Raw genomic sequence first — 27,476 nt, 5'->3', positions numbered from 1 at the left:
AAATAAACTGACCACTGAGTATATCTATTGTCAAAGAAATATAACAGTGATATGAGTCATAATGACCCACATGAATATTTATCATAATTATTAATGGTAGTCCTGCTTAATCTAATTGTCTAGGTAAAAATATATTCTTCATGACACTTTGCATCACAAATGGCATCCTATTTATTCCCTATATAGTGCACTACTTTTGGTCTGTGGTCATGTAGGTAATAGGGTGCCATTTGGGATGGAAACATTGTTATAGCACACTTGACTTCTGTAAAGACTCGTCATGCATTTAGCCATGTGAGTGGTATTTTAGTATGACAACAGATGTTTTGTATAAGAATGATCACCGAACACACACAGAGCTTGAATTGATAAGTAATCTAGTCGAATCTACAAGAATTCCACAAAATATATGCAACATGAGTTAGATTGACAGAATTTACACACAAAACATTGCTTGGATTTGTGACCTGATTTACAGTACAGTAGAATAATGCCACTTCGGTCCAAAAGAGAGCTGAATCTATCAATCATAATGATTGGTTGATTTAAAAAAGAGCTGACCAATGGGCTGGCTGCTTCAGGAGTCATAGGTTAGACAACATTGTTGCTATTACCCCCCAGCTGGTCTATCTGACACTCAACCACGTCACCTCTCTGAAACACACACATATACAGGAACACTTCATTATGGTGCAGGAGCTTCACAATACTTATGAGTTCCTATTCTATTAGAGGAACAGGAGCTCAAGCAGTAGAACATTTTAGGTGCCAGTAGTCAACTCTGGTGAGTTCTTGCTGAAGTCTAGCACTGAGGACCACAACAGACAACACTTGTAACGCTTGTGCCCAATCACAAATTAACCTCTTGTCCCTATCCTGTGGAACTGGTGTATACATTACGCAGCCAGCAACATATACTCTACGTTGCACAACCAAAATTTGCTAATACAATCTAGTCAATGAAAAGTAGCTGGTTTTTACCGATATCATATAAATCAGGTCAAACGTCTTGTAAATCGTCTCATTATTGCACTTTGGACCGAAGATCAATAAACTCGCCTTGCTAGTTTGTCTACAGAACAGATATGCACAGAAGTGCACTTCCTGGTCAGTGTTTGTAGTTTAGTTTAGTGGAGACTGTCACTCAGTGTTCACAGTATGTGAGATGAAAGGTCAATGCTCTCTAGCATGTGCATCATAAGTAACACTTACAATTGATTATCTGAACAATTTCTATAGATAATCTGCATACATTTCCGCGAACGAGACGATAAGTAATTGCTATGTATAAACTACAATTCCCATGATTACATTTAAAGAACGTTGATAAATCAGGTGATCAACCAGAGGGAGGCTTCGTTCTGTCAGCTTGCTGTCTCTTTCCCTCTAGACGTCGGAAGGACAGCAATGTGTGCCCGGTAAGCCTACCGATTCATATATTTAGCTGTTTTCCGTGCAAAGATTTGGTCAGAAAATGTACTTTGTGAAATACATGTGTGCAGGATCAATTGTTATCTGGTATGAATGAGCGAACTAACTTCTTGAGCCGTGGCTTTGTTCGACAAGATTGCATGCATATTTAAATCCACTTGATCAATTCGCAAGGACTGTCTATTTTTTTTACAGACAGGCTGATTAGCAAGATAGTTGCAATTTTGCATTCAAGTAGCTGCGAACTAGCTTTTTATTACAGCCCAGTTTGTCTTGGCCTATGGCAAAAAATATAATCTGCCATTTTCACTTTCTGTTCCTAGATCGTGTTCCTTGTTTTTGGAGATATAATAGTCTCCCCACATGACATGTTATTCTTGTGACAAAGGCATAAATCTCCACATTACAGGAAAGGGAGGGTGCGAGAAAGGTAACACTGGTCTTTAGAACACCCCTTCCATTTCAATCTGAAGGCATTGTTCGTTCTATGGCGAGATACGTAAATACTGAGTCGGACTCATATGGTCTGCAACTAAACATAAAGTGGATCTCAAAGGTCTCTCTGTTCCTTGTGCGTTGTGGATGAATTGGGCAGGTAAAAGCGATGTCCCCTTGACTATGTGTGCCTTTAGAGATAACCAGGGAGTCTTAACAGGCCGAGTGTATACGAGTCTTGCAGGTTAACTAGAGGCCAAAGGTTTCTCTGCAAGACAGACTTTGACACAGTCTCAGTGAAATCGCTAACCCTGCAGCAGAGAATACCAGACAGGAAAGCAAAGCAATACATTATCTCACCTTTCTCTGCAGTCAAAACAGCTCACTGTATTATTCTGAGTTGGTAACCAGAGATCCAGTGTGTACTATAATGATTTCCAACTCCTTGTCATTCATTATCATGCTTAACAATGTTTGGCTTGACAATGACAGCAATTGGGTTGACAAGGTCACATACAAATCTGGGACCAGGTTTGTGAGTTGGACCTTCAAGACCAGTAATATTGAGCTGTAATTAATGTTTCTCTCTATAGTCAGAAGTGTAAAGTACTAAGGTAAAAATACTTTAAAGTACTACTTAATTAAGTAGTTTTTGGGGGGCATCTTTATATTTTTGACCACTTTTACTCCACTACATTCCTAATGAAAATAATGTAATTTTACTCCATACATTTTCCCTGAGTATTAGCTACATTTCGAATGCTTAGCAGGACAGTTCAGACTTAATCAAGAGAACATCCCAGGTCATCCCTACTGTCTCTGGTCTGGTGGACTCACTAAACACACATGCTTTGTTTGTAAATGTCTGAGTTTTGGAGTGTCCCCTGGCTATCCCTAAAATAATCAAACAAAAACATTGTGCCCTCTGGTTTGCTTAATATATGGAATGTGAAATTATTTTTATTTTTACTTTTGGTACTTTAGTATATTTTACAAATTACATTTTTACATTTGATACTTAAGTATATTTAAAACGAAATACTTTTACTCAATTAGTATTACTTGAGTCATTTTTCTATTAAGGTATCTTTACTTTTACTCAAGTATGACAATTGGGTACTTTTTCCACCACTTTCTATAGTGTCCAGCCCATCGAGTGGACCACTGACTGTAAAAGCCAGAAGTGAGTATTGTGTGTGTGTGTGTGTGTGTGTGTGTGTGTGTGTGTGTGAGATCTAACTGTGTGTGTTCTCTCCAGTTATGATGGAATAGTCTTGGTGACGCAGAGTTATGACACGCTGCCCAAGGAGCTGCAATGTCTGAAAGCACCTCTGCTGGACTACAGCTCTGTGAGTCACACAACAGCATATAGAATATAGCCATACTTTTTTTCTTCTCCCCTCTCATTTTTCCTCCTTCGTCTCTCTCCTTTCTCCCTTTCTCTTCTAGGTGGACTGTGGTCTGGGAGATGAGGTGGTGCTGTTGAAGGTTCCGGGGTTGCCTGGTAACCGCTTGGTGTTTGCGTCCACCGGGCCTGTTAACCGGGACTACGATGATGTCAGACGCTTCAGTGACGCAGCTGTTAATGGCATCAAGAGGTCAGTCAACACCACACACACAAATGGTATCAAGAGGTGTGCGTGTGTGTGTGGCTCTCACATTCATTACCATATACTGTATGGGTGTTTCTTCAGGGCCATGAAAGCAGGCATGCAGCGCCCCCTTTTGGTCTGTCCTCGCCATAGCAGCTATGACAGGAGCACCCTGGTGGCTGCCCTAGGTGCCCTGCACGCCCTCTACATGGTGAGAACTATCCTATGAAAAACTGAATAGATACCAACCAGTACACTGATTAATGCTCCCATAGTTGTTTTTTATTGTGCAACGTTTCGACCCGAAAGACTTTGTCAGGCACTCCTGTGCCCATAAAGCCCTAGACCCTTATTCAAAAAAACTTTGCACACATATGGAGCTCTAGAAAATCAATTCTCTTGCACCAAATATGGTGCTGACATTTATTCTCTCTTTTTATCCCTCTCTCTCTTTTTCCATCTCCTCTCTCTCAGCCTCTGGAAGTGAGGGAGGCGTCTGTGAAGCCTAGCCAGTATAAGGTGTGTGTTCTGGGGCTGTGGGTGGACCAGGAGGCCCAGGGGAAGGAGTTAGTGGATCTGGCCTCTGCTCTGGAGAGTGGACGGTGGGTCACACACACACATTTTCACAACTTAGTGATCCCTCTTATGGGGAGAGGTTTTTAAATGTATTAGATCTGAAAAATCAATATTTTTTTCCCGCTGACTACCCCATCTCTCTCTCCCTCTTTCTCCAGGCTGGCTTGCCGCGACATAGGAGGGTCCGATCCTGAGAGGATGGCTGCTCCTCGTGTAGCTGAGTACATCCAGGCCCTCTTTAAGGACAGCCCAGTGCAGGTGAGAGATGATTTTCTCAGACATCTGAAAAGGTGATTTATATCTCCCAAAAAGACAGCAACAACAAAGTGATTTTGTGATTCAGGTGCTTTTTTTATTAGTTAAAAAAGCTGATCTGTTTCGACCTCAATCGGTCTTTGTCAAAGGTTTGTTGCAGTCTTTTTGGGAGATGCAATCACCTTTAATTTTGGGGAATATGACTTTACCCAGATGAGCTCTCCATTCTTTACCAGCCTTTAGTAGTGCCAGCATATCTAAACTCTACTTGTCTCATGTATTTCACTAATATGTTAATGTGATGAAGCTGAACCACCCTGTCTTTCTCAGGTAGATGTGGTGAGTGATCTGAAGGTGCTGGAGAAGGAGTACCCTTGCCTCGCTGCTGTCAACCGCTGTGCCAATGGTAAGTGTGTGTGTCAGACCTGAGTTCAAATACCTCAATTACTTTTACATACATTCACAGTAAGTATTCAGATCTCTTATTTGAATAGTAGTTGAATATTTGAAAATACTCAAATACAGTCCCATTTAAAAATAGTATTTGAAAATGCTCTCAATTTTTGATATTCTATCTGTTTTTTTTATTACAAATAACCATTCAAATACTCAAATAAAAGTACTTGTTTTGGGCTGTTTATTTGAAAATACTCAAATACACAGAGAATAGTATTTTAAATACCAGATACTCAAATTCACATGTATTTGAACCTAGGTCTGGTGTGTCTGTTTTTCATCCGTGTGTTTGTCTCTTATAGCTGTGCCTCGTCACCAGGCCAGAGTGATCAAGCTGCAGTACTGTGGAGAAGGACCAGTCCAACACACACTGATGCTGGTCGGCAAGGTGAGAGTGAGAGTGTGGAAGAGGGGAAGATGATGGTGGCGATAAAGGAGGTGGGGTGTTCTCATGTCATGAACATGTTTTTGGATGTAACATGTTTGTGTGTGTTTCTCTCAGGGCATCACCTATGACACCGGTGGAGCTGACATCAAGGCTGGTGGCTTCATGGCTGGCATGCACAGAGACAAGTGTGGTGCTGCTGCCGTGGCTGGGTTCTTCCAGGTTCAACAACTAGAACTTTGACACTATTTAGTTATCACTAGAGGATGGTAGTTAGAGATGTTTCATAGTCCCTCAAATAGTCTGCTACTCCTGCTAACATGTAGCTCTGTTCTGCCCTGTCAGGTCCTGGCCAAACTCAAGCCCAAGCATCTGAAGGTGGTCGGTGCCATGGCGATGGTCAGGAACAGCGTGGGCTCAGGTCAGTGTGATGACATAGGGGTAGGGGTTTCACAAATAGAATCTTATATGAAAATCTATTTTTATTATTCTATTTCTATAGTTTCACCTAATGAGTGTACAGTTGGCGTCTTCCCTCTCTCCTATCTCTCTCTGTGTGTTGTCTCTCTGACTGAATGAGGGTTTAAGGGTTGTGTTGTGGTTCTCTTCTTTCAGACTGCTACGTAGCTGATGAGTTGGTGGTGTCCCGTGCGGGTCGCAGAGTTCGTGTGGGGAACACAGACGCTGAGGGACGCATGGTGATGGTCGACCTGCTCTGTGAAATGAAGGAGAAAGTGAGAATACACAACTCTATTCCCTCTTCTCTCCATCTCTCCCTCTGTTTCTCCTGTCCAACCCATTCTGTCACCTTAATCTCACCTCTTTCTGTCAAAAACTGACTGACTGTCAGTCCATGACTTTATACGCCTTCCAGGTCCAGGGGCAAGACCTTTAATGTGTGCGTATATCTGTTTAAGTCCCAAAACAGGTGTCACTGGATATGTTTGCATGCGACATTCTAGGGGATAGCTGTTGATGACAATGTAAAATTAGGTGTAAAGTTTCATTTCTTGGCAGGGTGTTTCGTCAAGTGTAATAATACCCTCTATCTCCTCTCTTTCCAGGCGGTATGTGAGGTGTCTCCTCAGCTGTTTACCATCGCCACTCTGACAGGACACGCCATCAGAGCCATGGGACCAAACTACTCTGTGAGGACGGGACCATTTACACACAGTACTCTACCATACACACAGTACAATACAACACACAGGCCATGGTGACAATTTTGTTTGATTAAACTTTGTCCCCTTTTAGATCATCATGGACAACGGAGCTGCCCAACGCTCTGGCACTGCCCGGCAGTGGCAGAAAGGTGAGACGCTCTGCACATGCATACATATACAGTGGGGCAAAAAAGTATTTAGTCAGCCACCAATTGTGCAAGTTCTCCCACTTAAAAAGGTGAGAGAGGCCTGTAATTTTCATCATAGGTACACTTCAACTATGACAGACAAAATGAGAAAACAAAATCTAGAAAATCACATTGTAGGATTTTTTTAATTAATTTATTTGCAAATTATGGTGGAAAATAAGTATTTGGTCAATAACAAAAGTTTATCTCAATACTTTGTTGGCAATGACAGAGGTAAAATGTTTTCTGTAAGTCTTCACAAGGTTTTTTGTTGCTGGTATTTTGGCCCATTCCTCCATGCAGATCTCCTCTAGAGCAGTGATGTTTTGGGGCTGTTGCTGGGCAACACGGACTTTAAACTCCCTCCAAAGATTTTCTATGGGGTTGATCTGGAGACTGGCTAGGCCACTCCAGGACCTTGAAATGCTTCTTACGAAGCCACCCACCCCTTCGTTGCCCGGGCGGTGTGTTTGGGATCATTGTCATGCTGAAAGACCCAGCCACGTTTCATCTTCAATGCCCTTGCTGATGGAAGGAGGTTTTCACTCAATCTCACGATACATGGCCCCATTCATTCTTTCCTTTACAGGTGTCTTTTATACTGATAACAAGTTCAAACAGGTTCCATTAATACAGGTAACGAGTGGAGGACAGAGGAGCCTCTTAAAGAAGAAGTTACTGGTCTGTGAGAGCCAGAAATCTTGCTTGTTTGTAGGTGACCAAATACTTATTTTCCACCATAATTTGCAAATAAATTCATAAAAAATCCTACAATGTGATTTTCTGGATTTTCTTTCTCACATTTTGTCTGTCATAGTTGAAGTGTACCTATGATGAAAATTACAGGCCTCATCTTTTTAAGTGGGAGAACTTGCACAATTGGTGGCTGACTAAATACTTTTTTGCCCCACTGTACATACATTCAAACCAGGGTTTACAGGTCTGAATGTGGGTTTTCTGGGTTGGACATGGTTTAACCTGTTAGTCCTATTTCTTTCTCTCTCTGTGTAGCGGGAGAGGTGCTGGGTGATCTGTTTGAGGTGTCCAGTATCAGGCGTGAGGACTATGACTTCCATAAGGGGAAGTCTGAGTACGAGGAGATTCTGCAGAGCAACAACCTGCCATCCTCTGCTACTCCCCGCGGACATCAGACCCCCGCTGCCTTCCTCATCATGGCCTCTGGGCTGGACAAGGTACACACACATCCCACACCACACAGACACACAATGCTCCAGCTCTTTTCACAGCTCTAGATCGAACATAATCTGTGTTTGTTTGTTTGTTTCCCTCCATTAGTATGGTGTGGACTCTGGCAGTCCTCTGCCATACTCTCACATCGACATTGCTGGCTCCAGCGGCCCCTTCCCCGGTGTACCCACCGGAGCGCCAGTCCTTGCCATGGCTACCAACTACATCCTGCCCAGCGCCTAGCAACCCAACTACACCCTGCCCAGTGCTTAGCAACCTTGTGATATAAGAATGTGTAGAATGTACCCTACTCTGTCCTGAGTTATATCACATATAACCGTCCTAATATGGTAGTGCCAGTACAATTTGATATATTACACAAAGAATAAGAACAGACATCCATCAATGGTGTGATATTGGCAGTTAATTTCAAACATTCCAAGAGCTCAGGTTGTTGTTCGATAGATTCTGTTTCTAAGATCATGCAAATATATATCCATCCAACCTTAAGTGTCCCAAATGTTTTACCCCCATGTCTAACATGAGTCACTGTATTGAATACTCTCAGGGGAGAAATGACATGCTCTGTTCATCCATCCATTTTATACACGTGAAACTTGAGCTGAGTGGCAAGTCAAATGGTTGTGTGCTTCAATAAAATAATCAATTTTCTATGTTTACTTATTTCAATAACCAATGTTAACATCTGTAGGGCCAGGAATTGTGGAATGGCAGGTATATAGAGGTAGGCCACCAATCATAGACAACTTTTTTTTAATATATATATTATATATATATATATAAGTTGTCTATTTGGGGAAATCCATTTTTAACCAATTGTATGCTGAATATGGAAGCTATAGTTTCTCTTAATTCAAATGTATTACATTTGTCATGTTGCATGGACTGTTTGCAACAAAACATATGAATTTATGACAAAGTCACACAAAAAAATGCCAACTGGGAAAGCTCAGACAAACCTAATGCAGCAGCGCATAGACAGTTGCATATCACTCAAACAAATGGGTTAAAGTAATAAATATGAGTCAAATAAAGTAAAACCAGAGAACATGTATGCATAGCTACGGTCGAAATATCGGAGTCATTTTACTGTTTTGAAAATTAAGCTGGAGAACATTTGGCGCCATCGAACGTCCTTATTTTGAAAATAGGTTGTAACATATACCATTTTGGATCAACGTATGCGTATGAACAAGTGCCTAAAACTATATCAAAGAGATTATTGTGCCTCAATTTCTTCAGTGGGAGGAGCCGAAGGCGTCCATTATTAAACGGAAATGACGAATGACGCTTAAAACGACACGTTAGCGCGCGTTCGTGATCCACAGACCGTTTCCCCTCCAACTAGAGAAGAGAGAACTCTTGTCGCATTTTGAGGAGCGAGGAAGGGAGCTCTTTTTTACTTTTTTTTTTTTATCCAAGCCTGCATTTTTAGACTGCAGGACCAAAGTTGAAGGAGAAGGTCTCAGGAAATAATTTTGTATTTCTACTACATACAAACAGACTCGACAATGTTTGAGGCTCGCTTGGTACAGGGATCCATCCTGAAGAAGGTTTTGGAGGCTCTGAAGGACCTGATCACGGAGGCCTGTTGGGACGTGAGCTCGTCGGGTATCTCTCTTCAGAGTATGGACTCGTCCCACGTCTCCCTAGTTCAGCTCACTCTCCGCAGCGACGGATTCGACTCCTACCGTTGTGACCGCAACCTCGCAATGGGAGTCAATCTTAGCAGGTTAGTGGAATGGATTTTGAGTATGACAGCATGATTGTCAATGGTAGTTACTTTGCCTAGAGAACAATAATGTCGTTAGTTTAGCAGGGAGGTAACAAGTTTAAGATTTTTCATTGTCGCTAGTAAGCTAAGTTAACCATGTTCTTGTGGCTTTAGTATTCTACTTTGTACTGTGGTGAGGACATTTTAGACGTTCAAGTCTCTTGCAACGCCTCGTGTTATTTTCAGAAGTTAAAAGTTTGTAGACTATGTTTTTCCTGGAAAACTGATATATCGACCGGTTGCAGCGTAACATGCCGCCTTTTGAAAGTGACGTCACTTGAGCGCTAAATCGCTGGTTGAAGGTTGGCGGGAATTTCGCGAACCCGCCAAGTTCAGGTGACGTCAGTCACTATTGTTTGAAGTTGGCTAAATGGAGCATACGATGAGGTTTACCAGCTATATGAAATCACTTTGTATATTATCTCATGTTAGACGGTCACCATGTTAGAGTTGCGTAAATTCGAATCTGGTATCAGGATAAATAAGTCACCGATTGTGTACTATGTATTTTTTATTAGCTAAGTAATAAATGGCAAATGCAACTTTCGTATATACGGGCCCACTGTATGTAAGCAGTATTCTTTATACTGTGATAGACAGTTCCAACCCGTCTGTTGGCCTATCACAGTAGAGACTGGGCGTGGTTTAAACTTGCTCAGCCTATTGCAGGTGCTCAGGCGGGTCCCCGCCTCTTAGCGCTTCTGTTGATAGATGTAACTGTTGCTGTGAAGAACATCCATGCGCTCATGCTCCATACGGTTATCTCGCACCTGGCTCCTGTTATCTAACAAAAGACCGCTTGTTCTGCAACCCCATGCTACTCTGTATTTTTCCATCATGAGAAAGGCCCGTGGCCCTGTAACTGTTAACAATGTTTCAAGTCAGCTATGTTGCATAACACATACATACATCCACACAAGCCAACAGCAGATAATATTCAATCATATGGCTATAATGTAAAACAGGATCCAACAATCATAAATGCTGATGTATAATTTAACCACTAACGTCCGTGCAGTGTCATGACGGCCTAACCAAAGTTGCATTTGATTGACATACACAGCCTATGGAAAGAGCAGGTTTAAATATGCTAATAAAAATATTGCTGTATAAACAAAGCATATCAAATCAATTTTCATATTTTGTGCTTCAGCAAGTTTTTTTTTTGAGTGAAATTATGACTGGTCTACCACTCTCCCTCCTAGTATGTCAAAGATCCTGAAGTGTGCTGGGAATGAGGACATCATCACTCTCAGAGCAGAGGACAACGCAGACACACTCGCCCTAGTCTTCGAGACACTCAGTGAGTACCTTTATCCATCAAGCAATATCTATACTTATACAGTAGGGATATTTAATTTTGCAGCTGGAATGATAGATTGCTAGATCTATCGAGAGAGTTGTACCTGTAGTAGGACGACTTGAATTCTCAGGACCCATGGTAAACCCCTGCTATCATATATGCTTGGTCATGTATTTAATGTTTAATTAGATGTCAGTGTTAACCTGTTCTTCTCTTAGACCAGGAGAAGGTGTCGGACTATGAGATGAAGTTGATGGATCTCGATGTAGAACAGTTGGGAATCCCAGTAAGTGTTCTCCCAATATTCCATGAAGTAAAAGTTCTAAGCTTCTCTTTAGAGTGTGCTATTTGAACCATACTTGTGGCAGTAGCGTTAGTCACTTGTCACCAGACCATGCCATGTTGGTTGTCACGTTCTCACCCCTCTCTTACCCTCTAGGAGCAGGAGTACAGCTGTGTGGTCAAGATGCCATCGGGGGAGTTTGCCCGTATCTGCCGTGACCTGTCTCAGATTGGTGACGCCGTCATGATCTCTTGCGCCAAGGATGGCGTTAAGTTCTCGGCCACGGGAGAGCTGGGCACTGGCAACGTCAAACTGTCCCAAACCAGCAACGTGGACAAGGAGGAGGAAGCGGTACGTATGGGGAGGAGACCTGGGTCTGTATCCCAAATTATTCCCTTTTTAGTGCCCTATATAATTTGATCTCTGGGGTGAAGTGTGAGAAACTGCATATCAGATGGACAATGAACATGTCAACCAGAATGGCCATCGGCTCGGTAAAGGTTGTTCTCTTGGACAGCAGATTTGCAGTTTTGTCTGGGATCACTGGAAGCTTCGATGTTGAATTAAATATATTCTCTCCCATTCCTTCCTCTTAGGTGAGTATTGAGATGAACGAGCCAGTCCAGCTGATCTTTGCTCTCAACTACCTCAACTTCTTCACCAAGGCCACACCCCTCTCCAAGACAGTCATCCTCAGCATGTCTGCAGACATCCCCCTAGGTAGGTAACCTGCTCCTGCCCTCTAACCCTAACCTCTACCCCATACACACAGCCTATCAGGTACTGTACATTGTTTTCTGATGTCTGACTGATCTTTTCTTTGACAGTGGTGGAGTACAAGATAGCTGACATGGGCCATGTCAAGTACTACCTGGCGCCCAAGATTGACGAGGAGGCTTCCTAAACCTCCCTAGTCCAAACTTCCAGTGGGGGGGTTCATGTTCCTTCCTGTGGGTGGGGAGGAGGATCTTGTTGGCGGGTGGGAAAGGGATGGCTGGCTGACTTTGTCTGCGTCATGGCATCGCTATTGCGTTTTAGTTTTATCTGGATACGTTTGTTTATCAGCAGTTTGACTGATCCAGTCATTTTTATATATATATATATATACTGGATAGACAATGGTGGTAGGATCTACTAATGTCCTTTTCTGGGACTAGGGTTCTTATTCTAGCTCAAGTACTTTTTAGTTGATCATCTTACCTGGCCAGCTGTCTGTGAGGAAGATCAACAGAACTCCATGCTCCCCTTGTTCCCTCTTCTGTTTGGAAAACAAATGCTCATTCCAGTTTGTAGATATGTCTGTATATATGTTCTGTGGTCATGTTCACCACTCCAACTTTTTTTTCTTGAACCCCAATAAATAAATAATTTGATTCTGATTTACAATATGTATTTTCTATCTGCTACCACAAGGTGGTGCCCATGACTATAAAATAATCAGAACTTTCTCAGTGCCATTTCATTTGCAGTTTTCCTGGGCATAGATGGACTAGTTTGACAAATTACTTGCAATGGAGAATCTTGTTTGAACACATTTTTATTCCAGTATTGGGGTTGGTCTGTGTCCCTGAAAAATAATATATGCCTCTTAATTAACATACTCTTGTTTTTAAGGGAAACTTTATCCAGATTAATTTACCAATGTATTTAGACAATTGGTGCATGTTTTAATAAGGATCTGCCCTTCATTTTTTTTGCGTAAAACGACATACCCAAATCTTTGTCTGATGCAAGAGGCCGTAACATTAGTCCAGGCCAGGTACAATTTTGATTTTGGCCACTAGATGGCAAGTGTGCCAAGTTTTAAACTGATCTGATGAAACATTGCATTTCTGTTCAAAATGTATCAAGACTGCCCAAATGTGCCTAATTTGTTTATTAATAACTTCATGTTGAAAATTGTGCACTCTAAAACAATAGCATGGTGTTCTTTCACTGTAATAGCTACTGTAAATTGTACAGTGCAGTTAGATTAACAAGAATTTTAAGCTTTCTGCCAATATCAGATATGTCCTGGGAAATGTTCTTGTTACTTACAAACTCATGCTAATCACATTCGCCTAGGTTAGCTCAACCATCCCCTGGGGGACCCAATGATCCTGCTAGTTCCCACTAACCATATAGGGTCTGGTATTTCTTCAATCCCCTAATCCCCCTACCGATTGGGGTAATGTGAGTTGATCATAGATATGTGGGTTCTACCTAGTCTTAAAATGCTTCTTTGGTTTGACAATGACAGTTGTCAAGGGCACACAGATCTGGGACCAGGCTATTTATAGCAATCAAAATCCAAGCTTTTTACAATCAAAATCGTTTTGACTGCTGTAAATAGTAGCCTGGGCCCAGATCTGTTTGCCCTTGACAACTGTCATTGTCAAACCAAACTGTTTGGCATTATGGCACAACCACTGGCACTCATGCTATAAGTGAATAGGCTATGTCCTCTAGCAATTCTCTCTACGGGCCTAGCCAACACAGCTTTGTCAGTCTGGGTTTTCTAAACCCTAATCCCATCGGTACATCTGGCTTCAGATGTATACTCAATTTTAGCACTTCACTGGGTTCAACCAGCCCAAAAGCAACAAAGGGGAGGGCTGGATTATAATCTCACTAGATTGCATTTCTACATTATCCCTTTCCCAGCTACCACAGGCTCTCTCAAAACTAATCTGAGCTGCATTGAGTTAGTATCCACAGTAACCAGGGGAGAAATGTTTTTTTTCCCCCTCAATCTTCATTTCAAGTTAAATCATCACGGGTTCTGTGACCAATTTCTACTGAAGGTAAAAAATAACTACTGCCTCAGGTTGCTCCAGGCTTCCATCCTTGCCCCTTCTCTGGTTACAAACCTAGGTGGACTTCTGATTAATTCTATAAAGTAATTAGTCGATGTGAGTGGTTAATGAAATATTGAGGCAGCTATGACGGTTTAACTGGACACTTCCATTTATCAGTCTTCCTCTGGTGACAGGTCTGTCTGCGTAGCCCCTGCATTTGTCTTAAATAGTTATTTCTGCCCAAGCATTCTAATAATTTAAAAGTACATTAACAAGCATTACTGCTGTGCAATCTAACAATTCACCCCTTCACATCTCTTGAGCCAGACAACTCATAAATTTAGCCTATAGAGTTTGCTTTCTCTGATTTACATGTTTAGTATACAGTTAGCTTTTCTCTCTGGCCTGGAGTGCCCTTTTTGTCTATTCAGCCTTTTCTGCTCATTACTCTACCGCACTTATCTCTCTAATCCATTCCTTTCTCGTTCCCTCTGCTTTTTCTGTCTGGTCTGTAAACTGCTTTTTAGAGGACTGGGATTTGCGCCAGAGACTGGGTGAGATAAGGGGACAGGGTGAGACGCCGCCTCTCTCTCTGAGCCCCCCTCCCCTCATGCAAAAGGAGATTATCCAGTACTGAGAATACTTAGGCTTGCGTGTCAATCGTCTCTATCGCTCTCTCCCCTCACATGAAAAAATAGTATAGTACACTACGGTATAAATATGATAGTATACACTAGTGTTTTTGCTGTATTATTCAATGTAGTGTTGCGGACATGATTGTAGTATTTACTGTAGTATTTACTCTTATGTTTTTGTTTAGTTCTTTTTGTAATATACATGTGGTCTTTCTCCTTAAAGGAAACCTACTGGACAAATACTAAAAGAGCAAATATTCCATAGCCTGTAGGTATTTAGGACTGGAGTCTGTACAGATAGTTAAGAGCTGCTCTTTTCTATAACCTGGAGATAGACACAACAAACTTTGGGACTGGTAGGGACATCTCAAGGTATCATGCCTTCTTCTATCCCTCTTCTCAGTGTAGCTGTCTGGTTGAAGATCAGGTTTGCAAGGGGGAGGGGTGGTGGAGTTCACCTTTTGTCTTCCTCGATTTGATTTTTTTTTAAATAATGAATAAAAAAATGTAAAGAGGATAATAAAATAGACGAGATGGGGTTAGGTTTAAGAGGTATGGTTGGGAATAGGATACAAACCCAGTTTAGGGTATGGTTGGGGAGGGGGTGAATAACTTTATTAAAAATAGAAAGTAGGGGATGGAAACTTGTTTTTCAGGATACTGGTGGTATTTGTGGTTGATGTTTTTTGTGTTTCCATCGTTCAGAATGACAATGCCCCTGTGGCCAAAGCGAGGTCCATACAGAAATGATTTGTTGAGATCAGTGTGGAAGAACTTGCCTGGACTCCACAGAGCCCTGACCTCAACCCCATCGAACACCTTTGGGATGAATTGGAAAGCCAACTGCGAGCCAGGCCTAATCATCCATTATTTCCTGACCTCATTAATGTTCCAATGGCTGAATGGAAGCAAGTCCCCCCAGGAATGTTCCAACATCTAGTGGAAAGCCTTCCCAGAAGACTGGAGATAGAGACTGGAGGCTGTTATAGCAGCCTCCAGTCACTTATAGGTGACACAAATTGGGATATTAGGGAGGGGATTGGCCAGGGTATATGCAAATTAAATACTGCGGTATATACTATAGTAATTACTGTAGTGTTTTTGCGGTCTATAGTATACTGTAGTACAACACATGAACGAGGGATACTACAGTGTGGAGTCTAGTGTTGTACAGTGTACAACAGAATTCTATAGTAAGTTCTATAGTTTTCTCTGAGGCAGAGGGAAATGAGTTAATACAGACCTGTGTTAGACTCTTCTCAATGAGTGTGGGTCACCCAGACCGAGACAGAGAAACGACAGAGTTAGATGAAGATACATGGAGATAGTAAAAGTCAGGGGATCGCTAATGGAGAGAAGGAGGAGAGCAAGTCACTTTGGTCTTACTCTGTGAGTCTAGGTATACCTAGGTGGGTACAGCGCAAAGACTACATTTATGAATGGACAAAGCCATCGATCACGTGACACCATTCATTCGTATCTGAAGACTCAATAGCGCATTTGAAGCCCAGGGCTGCGTTTCAAACTCATAAAAGACACTCTTATTAATTTATCCTCGTCTTATGCCCTTGGGGGAATGCCTGCGGCCATATTTGTCGGCGGTCCAAATGATTAGCCAAGCAAGGGAAGTTTGCAACGTAAGCCCCTCAGCCCTCGTTTTCAGTAATTATGTTTTTGTTTGGTTAGCTTTTGGAAATGGTAAAAAATAAAACATTTTCCTACTTCAGAAGTTCCAGCTAGGCAGGTTAACGTTAGTTAGCTAATTAATTTGCTAGCTATCATACAGTAGGCGTATATGAATAATTATATATTTAATATAAGTAGACATGCAATCATAATTGACTTGTAGCGCATATAAAGCACCCACAAGCTACCAGTGGCTGAAAACACAATCGTCGTGGGATGAATGAGGACGAATATCCGGGCAAATGTGGTCCATTTAAAATTCCTTCCTTCCTCCCTCTTTTTTAATTTTTTTTTTATAATAACAAATCAATACATAAAGCACATGAGGGAACACAAGCATGCATAGATTACAAACAATAGACAATCGAGCTAGGGGGTACAATATCACATTACAATTACACAAGGACCTTAAGGGACATGCATATACTTACAATTCTAATAGCTTTTTTGTTAGTAGAGCATTTAACCGTCTTAATACAGTTCAATTAATTTTTGTAGGGTACGAAAATGTGGTTTTCTGTTTGTAAATGTACATTTGTGTATATGAAATTTGGCCAAAAGAATAATGAAATTAATTACATAAAAATGATTCCGCTTATTTCTATTGTATGTAAAGAATCCAAACAGTACATCTCTCCACAATAGTGTAAAATCTTCATAAATGTGTTCAATTATAAACCTACTGATGTCTTGCCACAGTTTTCTTACATGCATACAATGCCAAAAAAGATGCAAAACTGTTTCTGGGTGGTCATTACAAAAGGAGTAATTTGAGTTGATGTTTTCCTTAAACTTCTTCATATAGTGGTTGGCAGGATAATATTTATGAATAATTTTAAAGGAAACTTCCTTAATTTTGTTAACAAGTAGGTAGGTATGTGTGTGGCAACATCCAAACTTTTTTCCAACAGATATTATCAATAAATCCATTCCAATAAGGCATGACATAAGGTATAGATAGATACAACATCCTGCTGAAACAAGGATCGTATCGCTCTGTTGTTGAATGGATCAAAAGAGAAACAAATCTTTCCTACTGATGAGTCAACAGGGGTAATGGGAGGTAGGCTCTGAGGGTCAGGTCTTGACATGTTCCTGAATAATAAAGCAACACCTGAGGGAATGGCATCTAAAACAATTGCAAAATCTTTAGGTGTTACAGGGACCTTGTAAAGTGATAAGAATTCCTTATAACTGAGTAAAAGACCATCTGCATTTACCAGTTGGCTCACCAATAGGATATTATTTTGGAACCAATATTCTAGAAACAGAGAGGTATTTTTATACAATATATCCCGATTATTCCATATATAATATCTGTGTGGAGAAAAATGATGCTTATAAATTAAGGACCATGACAAGAAAACCTGCCGATGAAAAGCAGAAAGTTTCACTGGAACTTTGTCAATATTATAATTGCAAAACAACATGAAGTTAAGGCCACCAAAAGTAGAGAAGACATGATGAGGAATAAAATTCCAGATAGAAGTGGGTCTTCTTAGGAATTGTTTTATCCAATTGATCTTAAAAGTATTATTTAAAGTGAAGTGAAGTCCAGAAAATTCAGTCCACCATTCTCATAAGTGTTCATTTGTCATGTACTGTCATGTTGTGTCTTGTCTCTGTCCTTTCCCTTCACCCTGTCTCCCTCTGCTGGTCGTTGTTAGGTTACCTTTTCTCCCCCGCTTTCCCCCAGCTGTTCCTTGTCTCCTCTAACTACCCATTCACCCCGTTTCCCACCTGTTCCCTTTTTCCCTCTGATTAGGTCCCTATATCTCTCTCTGTTTCTGTTCCTGTCCTTGTCGGATTCTTGTTTGTTGTGTTTCATGCCTGAGCCAGACTATCGTCATGTTTGCTGTAACCTTGTCCTGTCCTGTCGGAATCTGCCGGTCTATCTGAGCCTACCTATGTTTGGTTATTAAAGAAGCTCTGTTTAAGTTAGTTCGCTTTTGGGTCCTCATTCACTCACCATAACAGAAGAATCCGACCAAGAATGGACCCAGCGACTTCGGATCCTCTCCACTCAGCCGTCGGGATCCAGGGAGCGATGCTAGGCAGACACGAGCAGGAAGTGTCTGCTGCTCGACATGCCGTTGAGACCCTGGCCACCCAAGTCTCCAACCTCACAGAACAGGTTCACCATCTCCGCCTCGATCCACCGGCCACTTCCAGGGCTTTCGAATCTCCGGAGCCCAGAATCAATAACCCGCCGTGTTACTCTGGGGAGCCCACTGAATGCCGCTCGTTCCTCACCCAGTGTGATATTGTGTTTTCTCTCCAGCCCAACACTTACTCCAGGAGCACTGCTCGTGTCGCCTACGTCATATCTCTCCTTATTGGACGGGCTCGTGAGTGGGGCACGGCAATCTGGGAGGCAAGGGCTGAGTGTACTAACCAGTATCAAGACTTTAAGGAGGAGATGATACGGGTTTTTGATCGATCTGTTTTTGGGGAGGAGGCTTCCAGGGCCCTGTCTTCCCTATGTCAAGGCAATCGATCCATAACAGACTACTCTATTGAGTTTCGCACTCTTGCTGTCTCCAGTGGCTGGAACGAGCCGGCCTTGCTCGCTCGTCTTCTGGAGGGTTTCCGCGCAGAGGTAAAGGATGAGATTCTCTCCCGGGAGGTTCCTTCCAGCGTGGATTCCTTGATTGAACTCGCTATTCGCATTGAGCGACGGGTTGATCTTCGTCACCGAGCTCGTGGAGAGGAGCTCGCGCTCTCCGTCGCCTCCCTCTCCGCATCACTACCATCTTCCTCTGCCGGCTCGGGTGCTGAGCCCATGCAGCTGGGAGGTATCCGCATCTCGACTAAGGAGAGGGAACGGAGAATCACCAACCGCCTCTGTCTCTATTGCGGTTCCGCTGGTCATTTTGTCACTTCATGTCCAGTAAAAGGCCAGAGCTCGTCAGTAAGCGGAGGGCTACTGGTGAGCGCTACTACTCCTGTCTCTCCTTCAAGATCCTGCACTACCTTGTCGGTCCATCTACGCTGGACCGGTTCGTCAGCTTCCTGCAGTGCCTTAATAGACTCTGGGGCGGAGGGCTGTTTTATGGACGAGACCTGGGCTCGGGAACATGACATTCCTCTCAGACAGTTAAAGGAGCCCACGGCCTTGTTCGCTCTGGATGGTAGTCCTCTCCCCAGGATTCAGCGTGAGACGCTACCTTTAACCCTCACTGTTTCTGGTAATCATAGTGAAACCATTTCTTTTTTAATTTTTCGTTCACCTTTTACACCTGTTGTTTTGGGCCATCCCTGGCTAGTTTGTCATAATCCTTCCATTAATTGGTCTAGTAATTCTATCCTCTCCTGGAACGTCTCTTGTCATGTGAAATGTTTAATGTCTGCTATCCCTCCTGTTTCCTCTGTCTCTTCTTCACAGGAGGAGCCTGGTGATTTGACAGGGGTGCCGGAGGAATATCACGATCTGCGCACGGTGTTCAGTCGGTCCAGGGCCACCTCTCTTCCTCCACACCGGTCGTATGATTGTAGTATTGATCTCCTTCCGGGAACCACCCCCCCCCCGGGGTAGACTATACTCTCTGTCGGCTCCCGAACGTAAGGCTCTCGAAGATTATTTGTCTGTAGCTCTTGACGCCGGTACCATAGTCCCCTCCTCCTCTCCCGCCGGAGCGGGGTTTTTTTTTGTCAAGAAGAAGGACGGGTCTCTGCGCCCCTGCATAGATTATCGAGGGCTGAATGACATAACAGTGAAGAATCGTTATCCGCTTCCTCTTATGTCTTCAGCCTTCGAGATCCTGCAGGGAGCCAGGTTTTTCACTAAGTTGGACCTTCGTAACGCTTACCATCTCGTGCGCATCAGGGAGGGGGACGAGTGGAAGGCGGCGTTTAACACTCCGTTAGGGCACTTTGAATACCGGGTTCTTCCTTTCGGCCTCGCTAACGCTCCAGCTGTCTTTCAGGCATTAGTCAATGATGTCCTGAGAGACATGCTGAACATCTTTGTTTTCGTTTACCTTGACGATATCCTGATTTTTTCACCGTCAATCCAGATTCATGTTCAGCACGTTCGACGTGTCCTCCAGCGCCTTTTAGAGAATTGTCTTTTTGTGAAGGCTGAGAAGTGCACTTTTCATGCCTCCTCCGTCACATTTCTCGGTTCTGTTATTTCCGCTGAAGGCATTAAGATGGATCCCGCTAAGGTCCAAGCTGTCATTGATTGGCCCGTCCCTAAGTCACGCGTCGAGCTGCAGCGTTTTCTCGGCTTCGCGAACTTCTATCGTCGTTTCATCCGTAATTTCGGTCAGGTGGCAGCTCCTCTCACAGCCCTTACTTCTGTCAAGACGTGCTTTAAGTGGTCCGTTTCCGCCCAGGGAGCTTTTGATCTCCTCAAGAATCGTTTTACATCCGCTCCTATCCTTGTTACACCTGACGTCTCTAGACAGTTCGTTGTCGAGGTTGACGCGTCAGAGGTGGGCGTGGGAGCCATCCTTTCTCAGCGCTCCCTCTCTGACGACAAGGTCCACCCATGCGCATATTTTTCTCATCGCCTGTCGCCGTCGGAACGTAACTATGATGTGGGTAACCGCGAACTGCTCGCCATCCGGTTAGCCCTAGGCGAATGGCGACAGTGGTTGGAGGGGGCGACCGTTCCTTTTGTCGTTTGGACTGACCATAGGAACCTTGAGTACATCCGTTCTGCCAAACGACTTAATGCGCGTCAGGCGCGTTGGGCGCTGTTTTTCGCTCGTTTCGAGTTCGTGATTTCTTATCGTCCGGGCTCTAAGAACACCAAGCCTGATGCTTTGTCTCGTCTCTTCAGTTCTTCAGTAGCCTCCACTGACCCCGAGGGGATTCTCCCTGAGGGGCGTGTTGTCGGGTTGACTGTCTGGGGAATTGAGAGGCAGGTAAAACAAGCGCTCACTCACACTCCGTCGCCGCGCGCTTGTCCTAGGAACCTTCTTTTCGTTCCCGTTCCTACTCGTCTGGCCGTTCTTCAGTGGGCTCACTCTGCCAAGTTAGCCGGCCACCCTGGCGTTCGGGGTACGCTTGCTTCCATTCGCCAGCGTTTTTGGTGGCCCAGCCGGGAGCATGACACGCGTCGTTTCGTGGCTGCTTGTTCGGTCTGCGCGCAGACTAAGTCCGGTAACTCTCCTCCTGCCGGCCGTCTCAGGCCGCTTCCTATTCCCTCTCGACCGTGGTCTCACATCGCCTTAGATTTTGTCACCGGACTGCCTTCGTCAGCGGGGAAGACTGTTATTCTTACGGTTGTCGATAGGTTCTCTAAGGCGGCTCATTTCATTCCCCTTGCTAAGCTTCCTTCTGCTAAAGAGACGGCACAAATCATCATCGAGAATGTTTTCAGAATTCATGGCCTTCCGTCAGACGTCGTTTCGGACAGAGGTCTGCAATTCACGTCTCAATTTTGGAGGGAGTTTTGCCGTTTGATTGGGGCTTCCGTCAGTCTCTCTTCCGGCTTTCACCCCCAGTCTAACGGTCAAGCAGAACGGGCCAATCAGACTATTGGTCGCATCTTACGCAGTCTTTCTTTTCGTAACCCTGCGTCTTGGTCAGAACAGCTCCCCTGGGCAGAATACGCCCACAACTCGCTTCCTTCGTCTGCGACCGGGCTATCTCCTTTTCAGAGTAGCCTCGGGTACCAGCCTCCGCTGTTCTCATCTCAGTTCGCCGAGTCCAGCGTCCCCTCCGCTCAGGCTTTTGTCCAACGTTGCGAGCGCACCTGGAAGAGGGTCAGGTCTGCACTTTGCCGTTATAGGACGCAGACTGTGAGGGCTGCTAATAAGCGTAGAACTAAGAGTCCTAGATATTGTCGCGGTCAGAGAGTTTGGCTCTCCACTCAGAACCTTCCCCTTAAGACGGCTTCTCGCAAGTTGACCCCGCGGTTCATTGGTCCGTTCCGTATTTCTCGGGTCATTAATCCTGTCGCAGTTCGACTTCTTCTTCCGCGATACCTTCGTCGCGTCCACCCAGTCTTCCATGTCTCCTGCATCAAGCCCGTCCTTCGCGCCCCCGCTCGTCTTCCCCCCCCCCCCCCCCCCATCCTTGTCGAGGGCGCACCCATCTTCAGGGTCCGTAGAATTTTGGACATGCGTCCTCGGGGCCGTGGTCACCAGTACCTCGTAGATTGGGAGGGGTACGGTCCTGAGGAGAGGAGTTGGGTTCCCTCTCGGGACGTGCTGGACCGTGCGCTGATCGAGGATTTCCTCCGTTGCCGCCAGGTTTCCTCCTCGAGTGCGCCAGGAGGCGCTCGGTGAGTGGGGGGGTACTGTCATGTACTGTCATGTTGTGTCTTGTCTCTGTCCTTTCCCTTCACCCTGTCTCCCTCTGCTGGTCGTTGTTAGGTTACCTTTTCTCCCCCGCTTTCCCCCAGCTGTTCCTTGTCTCCTCTAACTACCCATTCACCCCGTTTCCCACCTGTTCCCTTTTTCCCTCTGATTAGGTCCCTATATCTCTCTCTGTTTCTGCTCCTGTCCTTGTCGGATTCTTGTTTGTTGTGTTTCATGCCTGAGCCAGACTATCGTCATGTTTGCTGTAACCTTGTCCTGTCCTGTCGGAATCTGCCGGTCTATCTGAGCCTACCTATGTTTGGTTATTAAAGAAGCTCTGTTTAAGTTAGTTCGCTTTTGGGTCCTCATTCACTCACCATAACATCATTACAACAGTTTTCCTAATGTAATGGGTACGGTTTCTCCAAAGAAAGTTGAAAAGCATCTGGTCTATCTCCTTGCTTATTTTACTGTCAAGATATAAAGACAGAGCACCATATGTTAGTCTAGAGATACCTTCAGCCTTGGTTATTAGGACTCTACCTTTTAAAGATAAGTCCCTCTGTAGCCATTGATTTAGTTTCTTCTGGGTTTTTTTAATAAGAGGGTTAAAATTTAGTAAGCCTCTAGACTTCTGATCCTTTGTAATGGTTATGCCTAAATATGTAAGTTCTTATTTTACTGGAATACCATAATATGAAGGTGTCACACAATCTTTGACAGCTATGAGTTCACATTTATTAATGTTAAGATATAGACCAGACGCTTTGGAAAAGGATTGTATCACATTGATCGATATGGGAATTTGGTTAGCGTCTTTCAGAAAAAGTGTAGTATCGTCAGCCAGCTGGCTTATAATAATTTCTTTACCAGCTATGGAAATACCTTGTACAGGACTATTATTTAAAGAATTTGCAAGAAGTTGGGTGATTAATAAAAACAGGTATGGAGAGATAGGACAACCTTGCCTAATTCCTCTCTTTAACTCAAATCTAGGTGAGGTGCCATATTTCAATTTGATAGAGCTGTTACCATTTGCATAGAGAGTCTTAATAGCCTTACAGAAAAAATCCCCAAAGCCAAGTCTCTCAAGGGAGTGGAAGAGGAACTGATGCTCTACTGTGTCAAATGCTTTATAAAAATCTAAAAATAATATGAAGCTATCCTCAGTTATTAGGTCTGAGTAGTCAAGTACGTCTAATACTAGTCTGACATTGTTAGAAATATGTCTGTTCCTCATGAAGCCAGACTGTTTTATCAATGATTGCATCCAGGACTTCTTTAATTATTTTTGCAAGTAGTGAGGCTAATATCTTATAGTCATTATTAAGAAGACAAATTGTACGCCAGTTATCGATGAGCAGCACTTATTTTTTAGGTTTAGGTATCAGTGTTATTAACCAGGGTCCGTAGGGTCCTACTCATTGTAGGAGAGAGAACTGTTTTTAATACTCTCTAAAAAGACTTCAAATAGGAAGGGAGCTACTTGTTCAGAAAATAATTTGTAGAATTCTGATGTAATTCCATCAACACCTGGTGATTTATTGTTCTTTAGATGTTTGATAGACTCTATAATCTCTTCAACTTTGATGGGTTCATCACACTGTTTAGATTCTATATCACTGATAGAGTGAACATTATTCAGTGAGTTAAAAAACATATCTGTGGATTCCTGACAGTATGTAGAGCTATACAATTTTCTGTAAAAATTGCTGCAGTATTTAGCGATACATTTTTGGTCATCTGTAATAACACCATCAATGTTTAACTTATGGATAGTGTTATTTTTAGAGTGAAATTTCTCAAGTCTAAAGAAATAGGATGAATTCTGTTCTCCCTCCTCAATCCATTTTTCCCTAGATCGAATAAAGGCTCCTTCTGCTTTTAATTTATATGTATTATCCAGGTTATTTTGTAACTCAATTAGTTCCATCTTCTCCTCCCCCAAGAGGTCGGCTGGGGACCTCTGAGAAAGGGAAGTTATCTTAAAGATCACCTTTTCCTCCTCAGCTGTTCTAGTCTTAGCAAGATTACTACCATATTTTCTAAGGTATTTGGACACAAATTTAAAGAGCTCCCAGTTCTTGCAATAAGATTTTTCTTCACAAGCCCTTTCCCAAAAGTGTGAGAGCAGATCTTTAACCTCAAATGTAACTATATCATTATTTAATACTGAGCTATTTAGCTTCCAGTAGGATGCTCTACCAAGGTTCGTATCAGGGGTAAATATTTTGATATCAATGTAAATAGCCCTATGGTCTGTGAGGGGAGTAGTACAAATATTTGTAGTAACACACTCACTATCAATACATTTGGATATAAGCCAAAAATCTATTCTGGATTGTCTGGAACCTGTTTTGTTACTCCAAGTGAATGATCTGTCAGCCGGAAACCGCTCATATCCATATGATCCGTAAGATCAAACTTTTCCATAAAAAGTATTAAACCCAAATTCTGATTGGTTGGCCTACCTGGGGACCATCTATCAGTTGAATTATCTATTGTAATGTTAAAGTCCCCTCCTATCAATAATAACGAATTGGGACATTTATGAAGTATATGTTTCTCTATAGATTCAAGCAACTCATCGTTCTCATGTTTGGTGTTGTACCCGTAGAAGTTTACAGTAATGAGCGTAATGTCATTGTAACTGATCACAAGACAAATAAAGTGACCAAAGGGTGTAGAAGTGTAGAAGTCCGAGTGTAGAATATTACCACCAAAGGTATTTTTCATTGTAGTGACACCAGCGGAGCGTTCAGATCCATGGGAAAGCCAAATATCGTTGCCCCACTGTGACCTCCAGAAGTTGGCATCAGCCAAAATTGAGTGAGACTCTTGAAAAAAGCAAAAATCTGTTCAAAATTGTTTAACAAATAAAAATAAGGCCTTGCGCTTCACATTGTTTCGTAACCCCCTAGCATTAAGAGATAATATAGACAAAGACAAAACAACAAAGATTATATAAAAGTATAAACTGTAGTAGGATGAGTCAAAGACGTAGGAGCAGTGAACGTAAACGATAAGGAACCGAGATCTGCACCATTTAAGTCAATTTAAAGTGAAAATAGCTTATTCCATAACCTTTGAGCTAGACGTTATCTGGCTTTGAAATTCAACTCAACTGGAAATGATGTTCAAGACCAAACCAAGGGTTCTTGTAGTAAGAGAGACTAAAAACCCTCTTTAGTGTAATCAGGAACTATTCTGAGAAATAAAACAACAAATAATAATTTAAATAAAAGGGTACCTACTATTTTAAGTACATATGAAAACTGATCATAAAATAACTGAATAACAACATGTTTTACATATAAACGTTCCTAAGACCTTTTTTGGAAATAAGTATTAATAACTAAATAGAACAATAACCGTGTAAAGTCAGAGCAGACCTGTATGCCATTTAAAACAGTATCTTAGTTACTGTATACATAAAACATAAATTCAGCTTTCAATCTTCTTCGTAAGTTTGTAAACAAAATAGGTCTTCTGGTCATACAAGAACAAACTAATACATTTAAATACCTGAGTATTCCTGTAAAATAGTCACCTGATGCTTGTTAGGTAAACCACATAAGGAAAATGAGAATACCATGGCTGAAACCATCAACCTGTTCCTTCTGGTGATATTTTAGGGAGGAATATGGATTTCTGAACCGTTGATGAAGCCTCGTCCTCCGACGAAGTAAGCAGCCTTCCCCTCACTTCGTGCTTTCTTGATCGTTGGCCACAACTTGTTCCTTCTTTCTATGTCTTCCGGGCTGAGATGCTCAGTGAAACGCATACCATGGCTCTGAAGGAAGGCGTTCTTCCTAGCAGCTTTCCAGACAGCATCCCTGTAGAATCTGGTAGTGAATAAGATGATGATACCCCTGGGTCTTGAATCATTTTGCTGTTGCTTCTTGCCGAGCGATGCACAACGTCGATGGTATCACCAACTTTGTTCTTCTCTGCAGGCAAAACGTCTTGGCAGATACGGATAGCCTCTCCTCGCACATCTTCATTCTCCACCTCTGGCAAGCCGTAGAGTCTCAGGTTCCATCTTCTTGTGTATCGTTCCAAATCAGTGAGACGTCTATGGTAGACATTGTTATTCTTTTCCACCCTTTCCACATTTTTTTCAACTTTTGCCACTCTCGTTTTCACATCCTTAATTTCACCACATGCAAACTCCACAGTCTGTTTCAAGCCTTCGATAACCATGGCGTTCGCGCCTACCATTTTCTCAATGGCGTCACACCTGGAGTTGATGAGTAAGGAGAGGGTAGCCACGATGTCAGAGTTCATGTTGGGTTTTTTGGAGGGTGGAGGTTTGCACGGAGTAACCGGTAAATAGGGGAATTCGTCATCGTCATCTTCAACAGCATTCGAAAGCATGATATTATCCATAGGCCAAGCGTAGTTATGGCAGTTGTCTATAAGCACGTTTCTCTCTTGTTGATTAGCAATAGAACGGCTAACTTCTTCCTTTCTTTTTTTGTCACGACTTTGCCTGGACATGCTGAAATAAATGATCCAATTATCATTCCAGTCACAGGAAAGGTCTTATATCTTGAACAAATAAAAATAATAATGACTAAACTTTTTTTTTTTTTCACAATCTTTCTGAAGTTTGGTACGGAGCTCTGTAAAAAAGCGTCTGTTCAAGCAGCCATCTTGGCACCTCCTCTCTATCAAATCTTCCTTCCTCCCTCGCCCCTTGACCTGCAAGTGTAAACTCGTCAGATATCATGATACGTCATCAGAAGTGTCCACTTCATTTGAGAGGGTGTGTCTGTTAAGTGTTTGGAATGCAGCCCAGGAAGTTGGTTAAAATGGCGTCTCGTGGGAGATTTATGTAGACCTCACATGCAAAGTTTGAGCTACTCGATCAAGTGACCTTTGAGGGTAGCTCAGTGCTGCTCCTCAAATTGAAGACTGACCGGGGTACTGCAGGCTGATATTAGCTACTAAATTATCCTTATAATTTCTTCTGTGTGATTTAAAAATAATCTCTTCAAGGACATACATCTGGTGTTATAGAAGTAATATTGGTACCATGATTTCCTTAAAATGTGTATTTATTTACATGAAGATT

The 27,476-nt window shown here is 42.8% G+C and overlaps 2 protein-coding genes and 1 non-coding gene across 4 annotated transcripts; 2 read left to right on the top strand and 1 right to left on the bottom strand.

Moving 5' to 3' along the window:
• The first annotated feature begins 1,299 nt into the window (after window positions 1-1,299).
• zgc:152830 (leucyl aminopeptidase family protein) lies at window positions 1,300-8,341 on the top strand. Of its 2 annotated transcripts, XM_021621840.2 has the most exons (16): window positions 1,300-1,418; window positions 3,008-3,049; window positions 3,125-3,215; window positions 3,316-3,464; window positions 3,561-3,669; window positions 3,933-4,060; window positions 4,193-4,292; window positions 4,620-4,695; window positions 5,048-5,133; window positions 5,248-5,352; window positions 5,476-5,551; window positions 5,746-5,864; window positions 6,195-6,278; window positions 6,385-6,442; window positions 7,493-7,674; window positions 7,778-8,341. In XM_021621840.2, exons 1-16 carry the CDS (start codon window positions 1,408-1,410, stop codon window positions 7,910-7,912), a joined length of 1,551 nt encoding a protein of 516 aa, XP_021477515.1. In that variant the 5' UTR covers window positions 1,300-1,407; the 3' UTR covers window positions 7,913-8,341. The 2 variants fall into 2 exon arrangements, with proteins under 2 accessions (XP_021477515.1, XP_021477516.1); XM_021621841.2 differs by lacking the exon at window positions 3,008-3,049 and having other exon boundaries at window positions 1,363-1,418.
• A 640-nt stretch (window positions 8,342-8,981) lies between these two features.
• Window positions 8,982-12,436, top strand: LOC110536211 (proliferating cell nuclear antigen). The gene is made up of 6 exons (XM_036936092.1): window positions 8,982-9,422; window positions 10,670-10,767; window positions 10,986-11,053; window positions 11,207-11,401; window positions 11,647-11,770; window positions 11,878-12,436. Exons 1-6 carry the CDS (start codon window positions 9,202-9,204, stop codon window positions 11,952-11,954), a joined length of 783 nt encoding a protein of 260 aa, XP_036791987.1. The 5' UTR covers window positions 8,982-9,201; the 3' UTR covers window positions 11,955-12,436.
• A 2,229-nt stretch (window positions 12,437-14,665) lies between these two features.
• On the bottom strand, window positions 14,666-14,722 carry LOC118937484. The gene has a single exon (XR_005034823.1). It is a non-coding gene; the product is annotated as a U7 small nuclear RNA (small nuclear RNA).
• Between the last annotated feature and the right edge of the window lie 12,754 nt (window positions 14,723-27,476).

Source organism: Oncorhynchus mykiss, chromosome 11 (assembly GCF_013265735.2).
Source record: "Oncorhynchus mykiss isolate Arlee chromosome 11, USDA_OmykA_1.1, whole genome shotgun sequence".
In the NCBI taxonomy this organism is placed as follows: domain Eukaryota; kingdom Metazoa; phylum Chordata; class Actinopteri; order Salmoniformes; family Salmonidae; genus Oncorhynchus; species Oncorhynchus mykiss.
The sequence above is the reverse complement of the archived record's forward strand: the minus strand, read 5'-3'. Positions and strand labels throughout refer to the sequence as shown.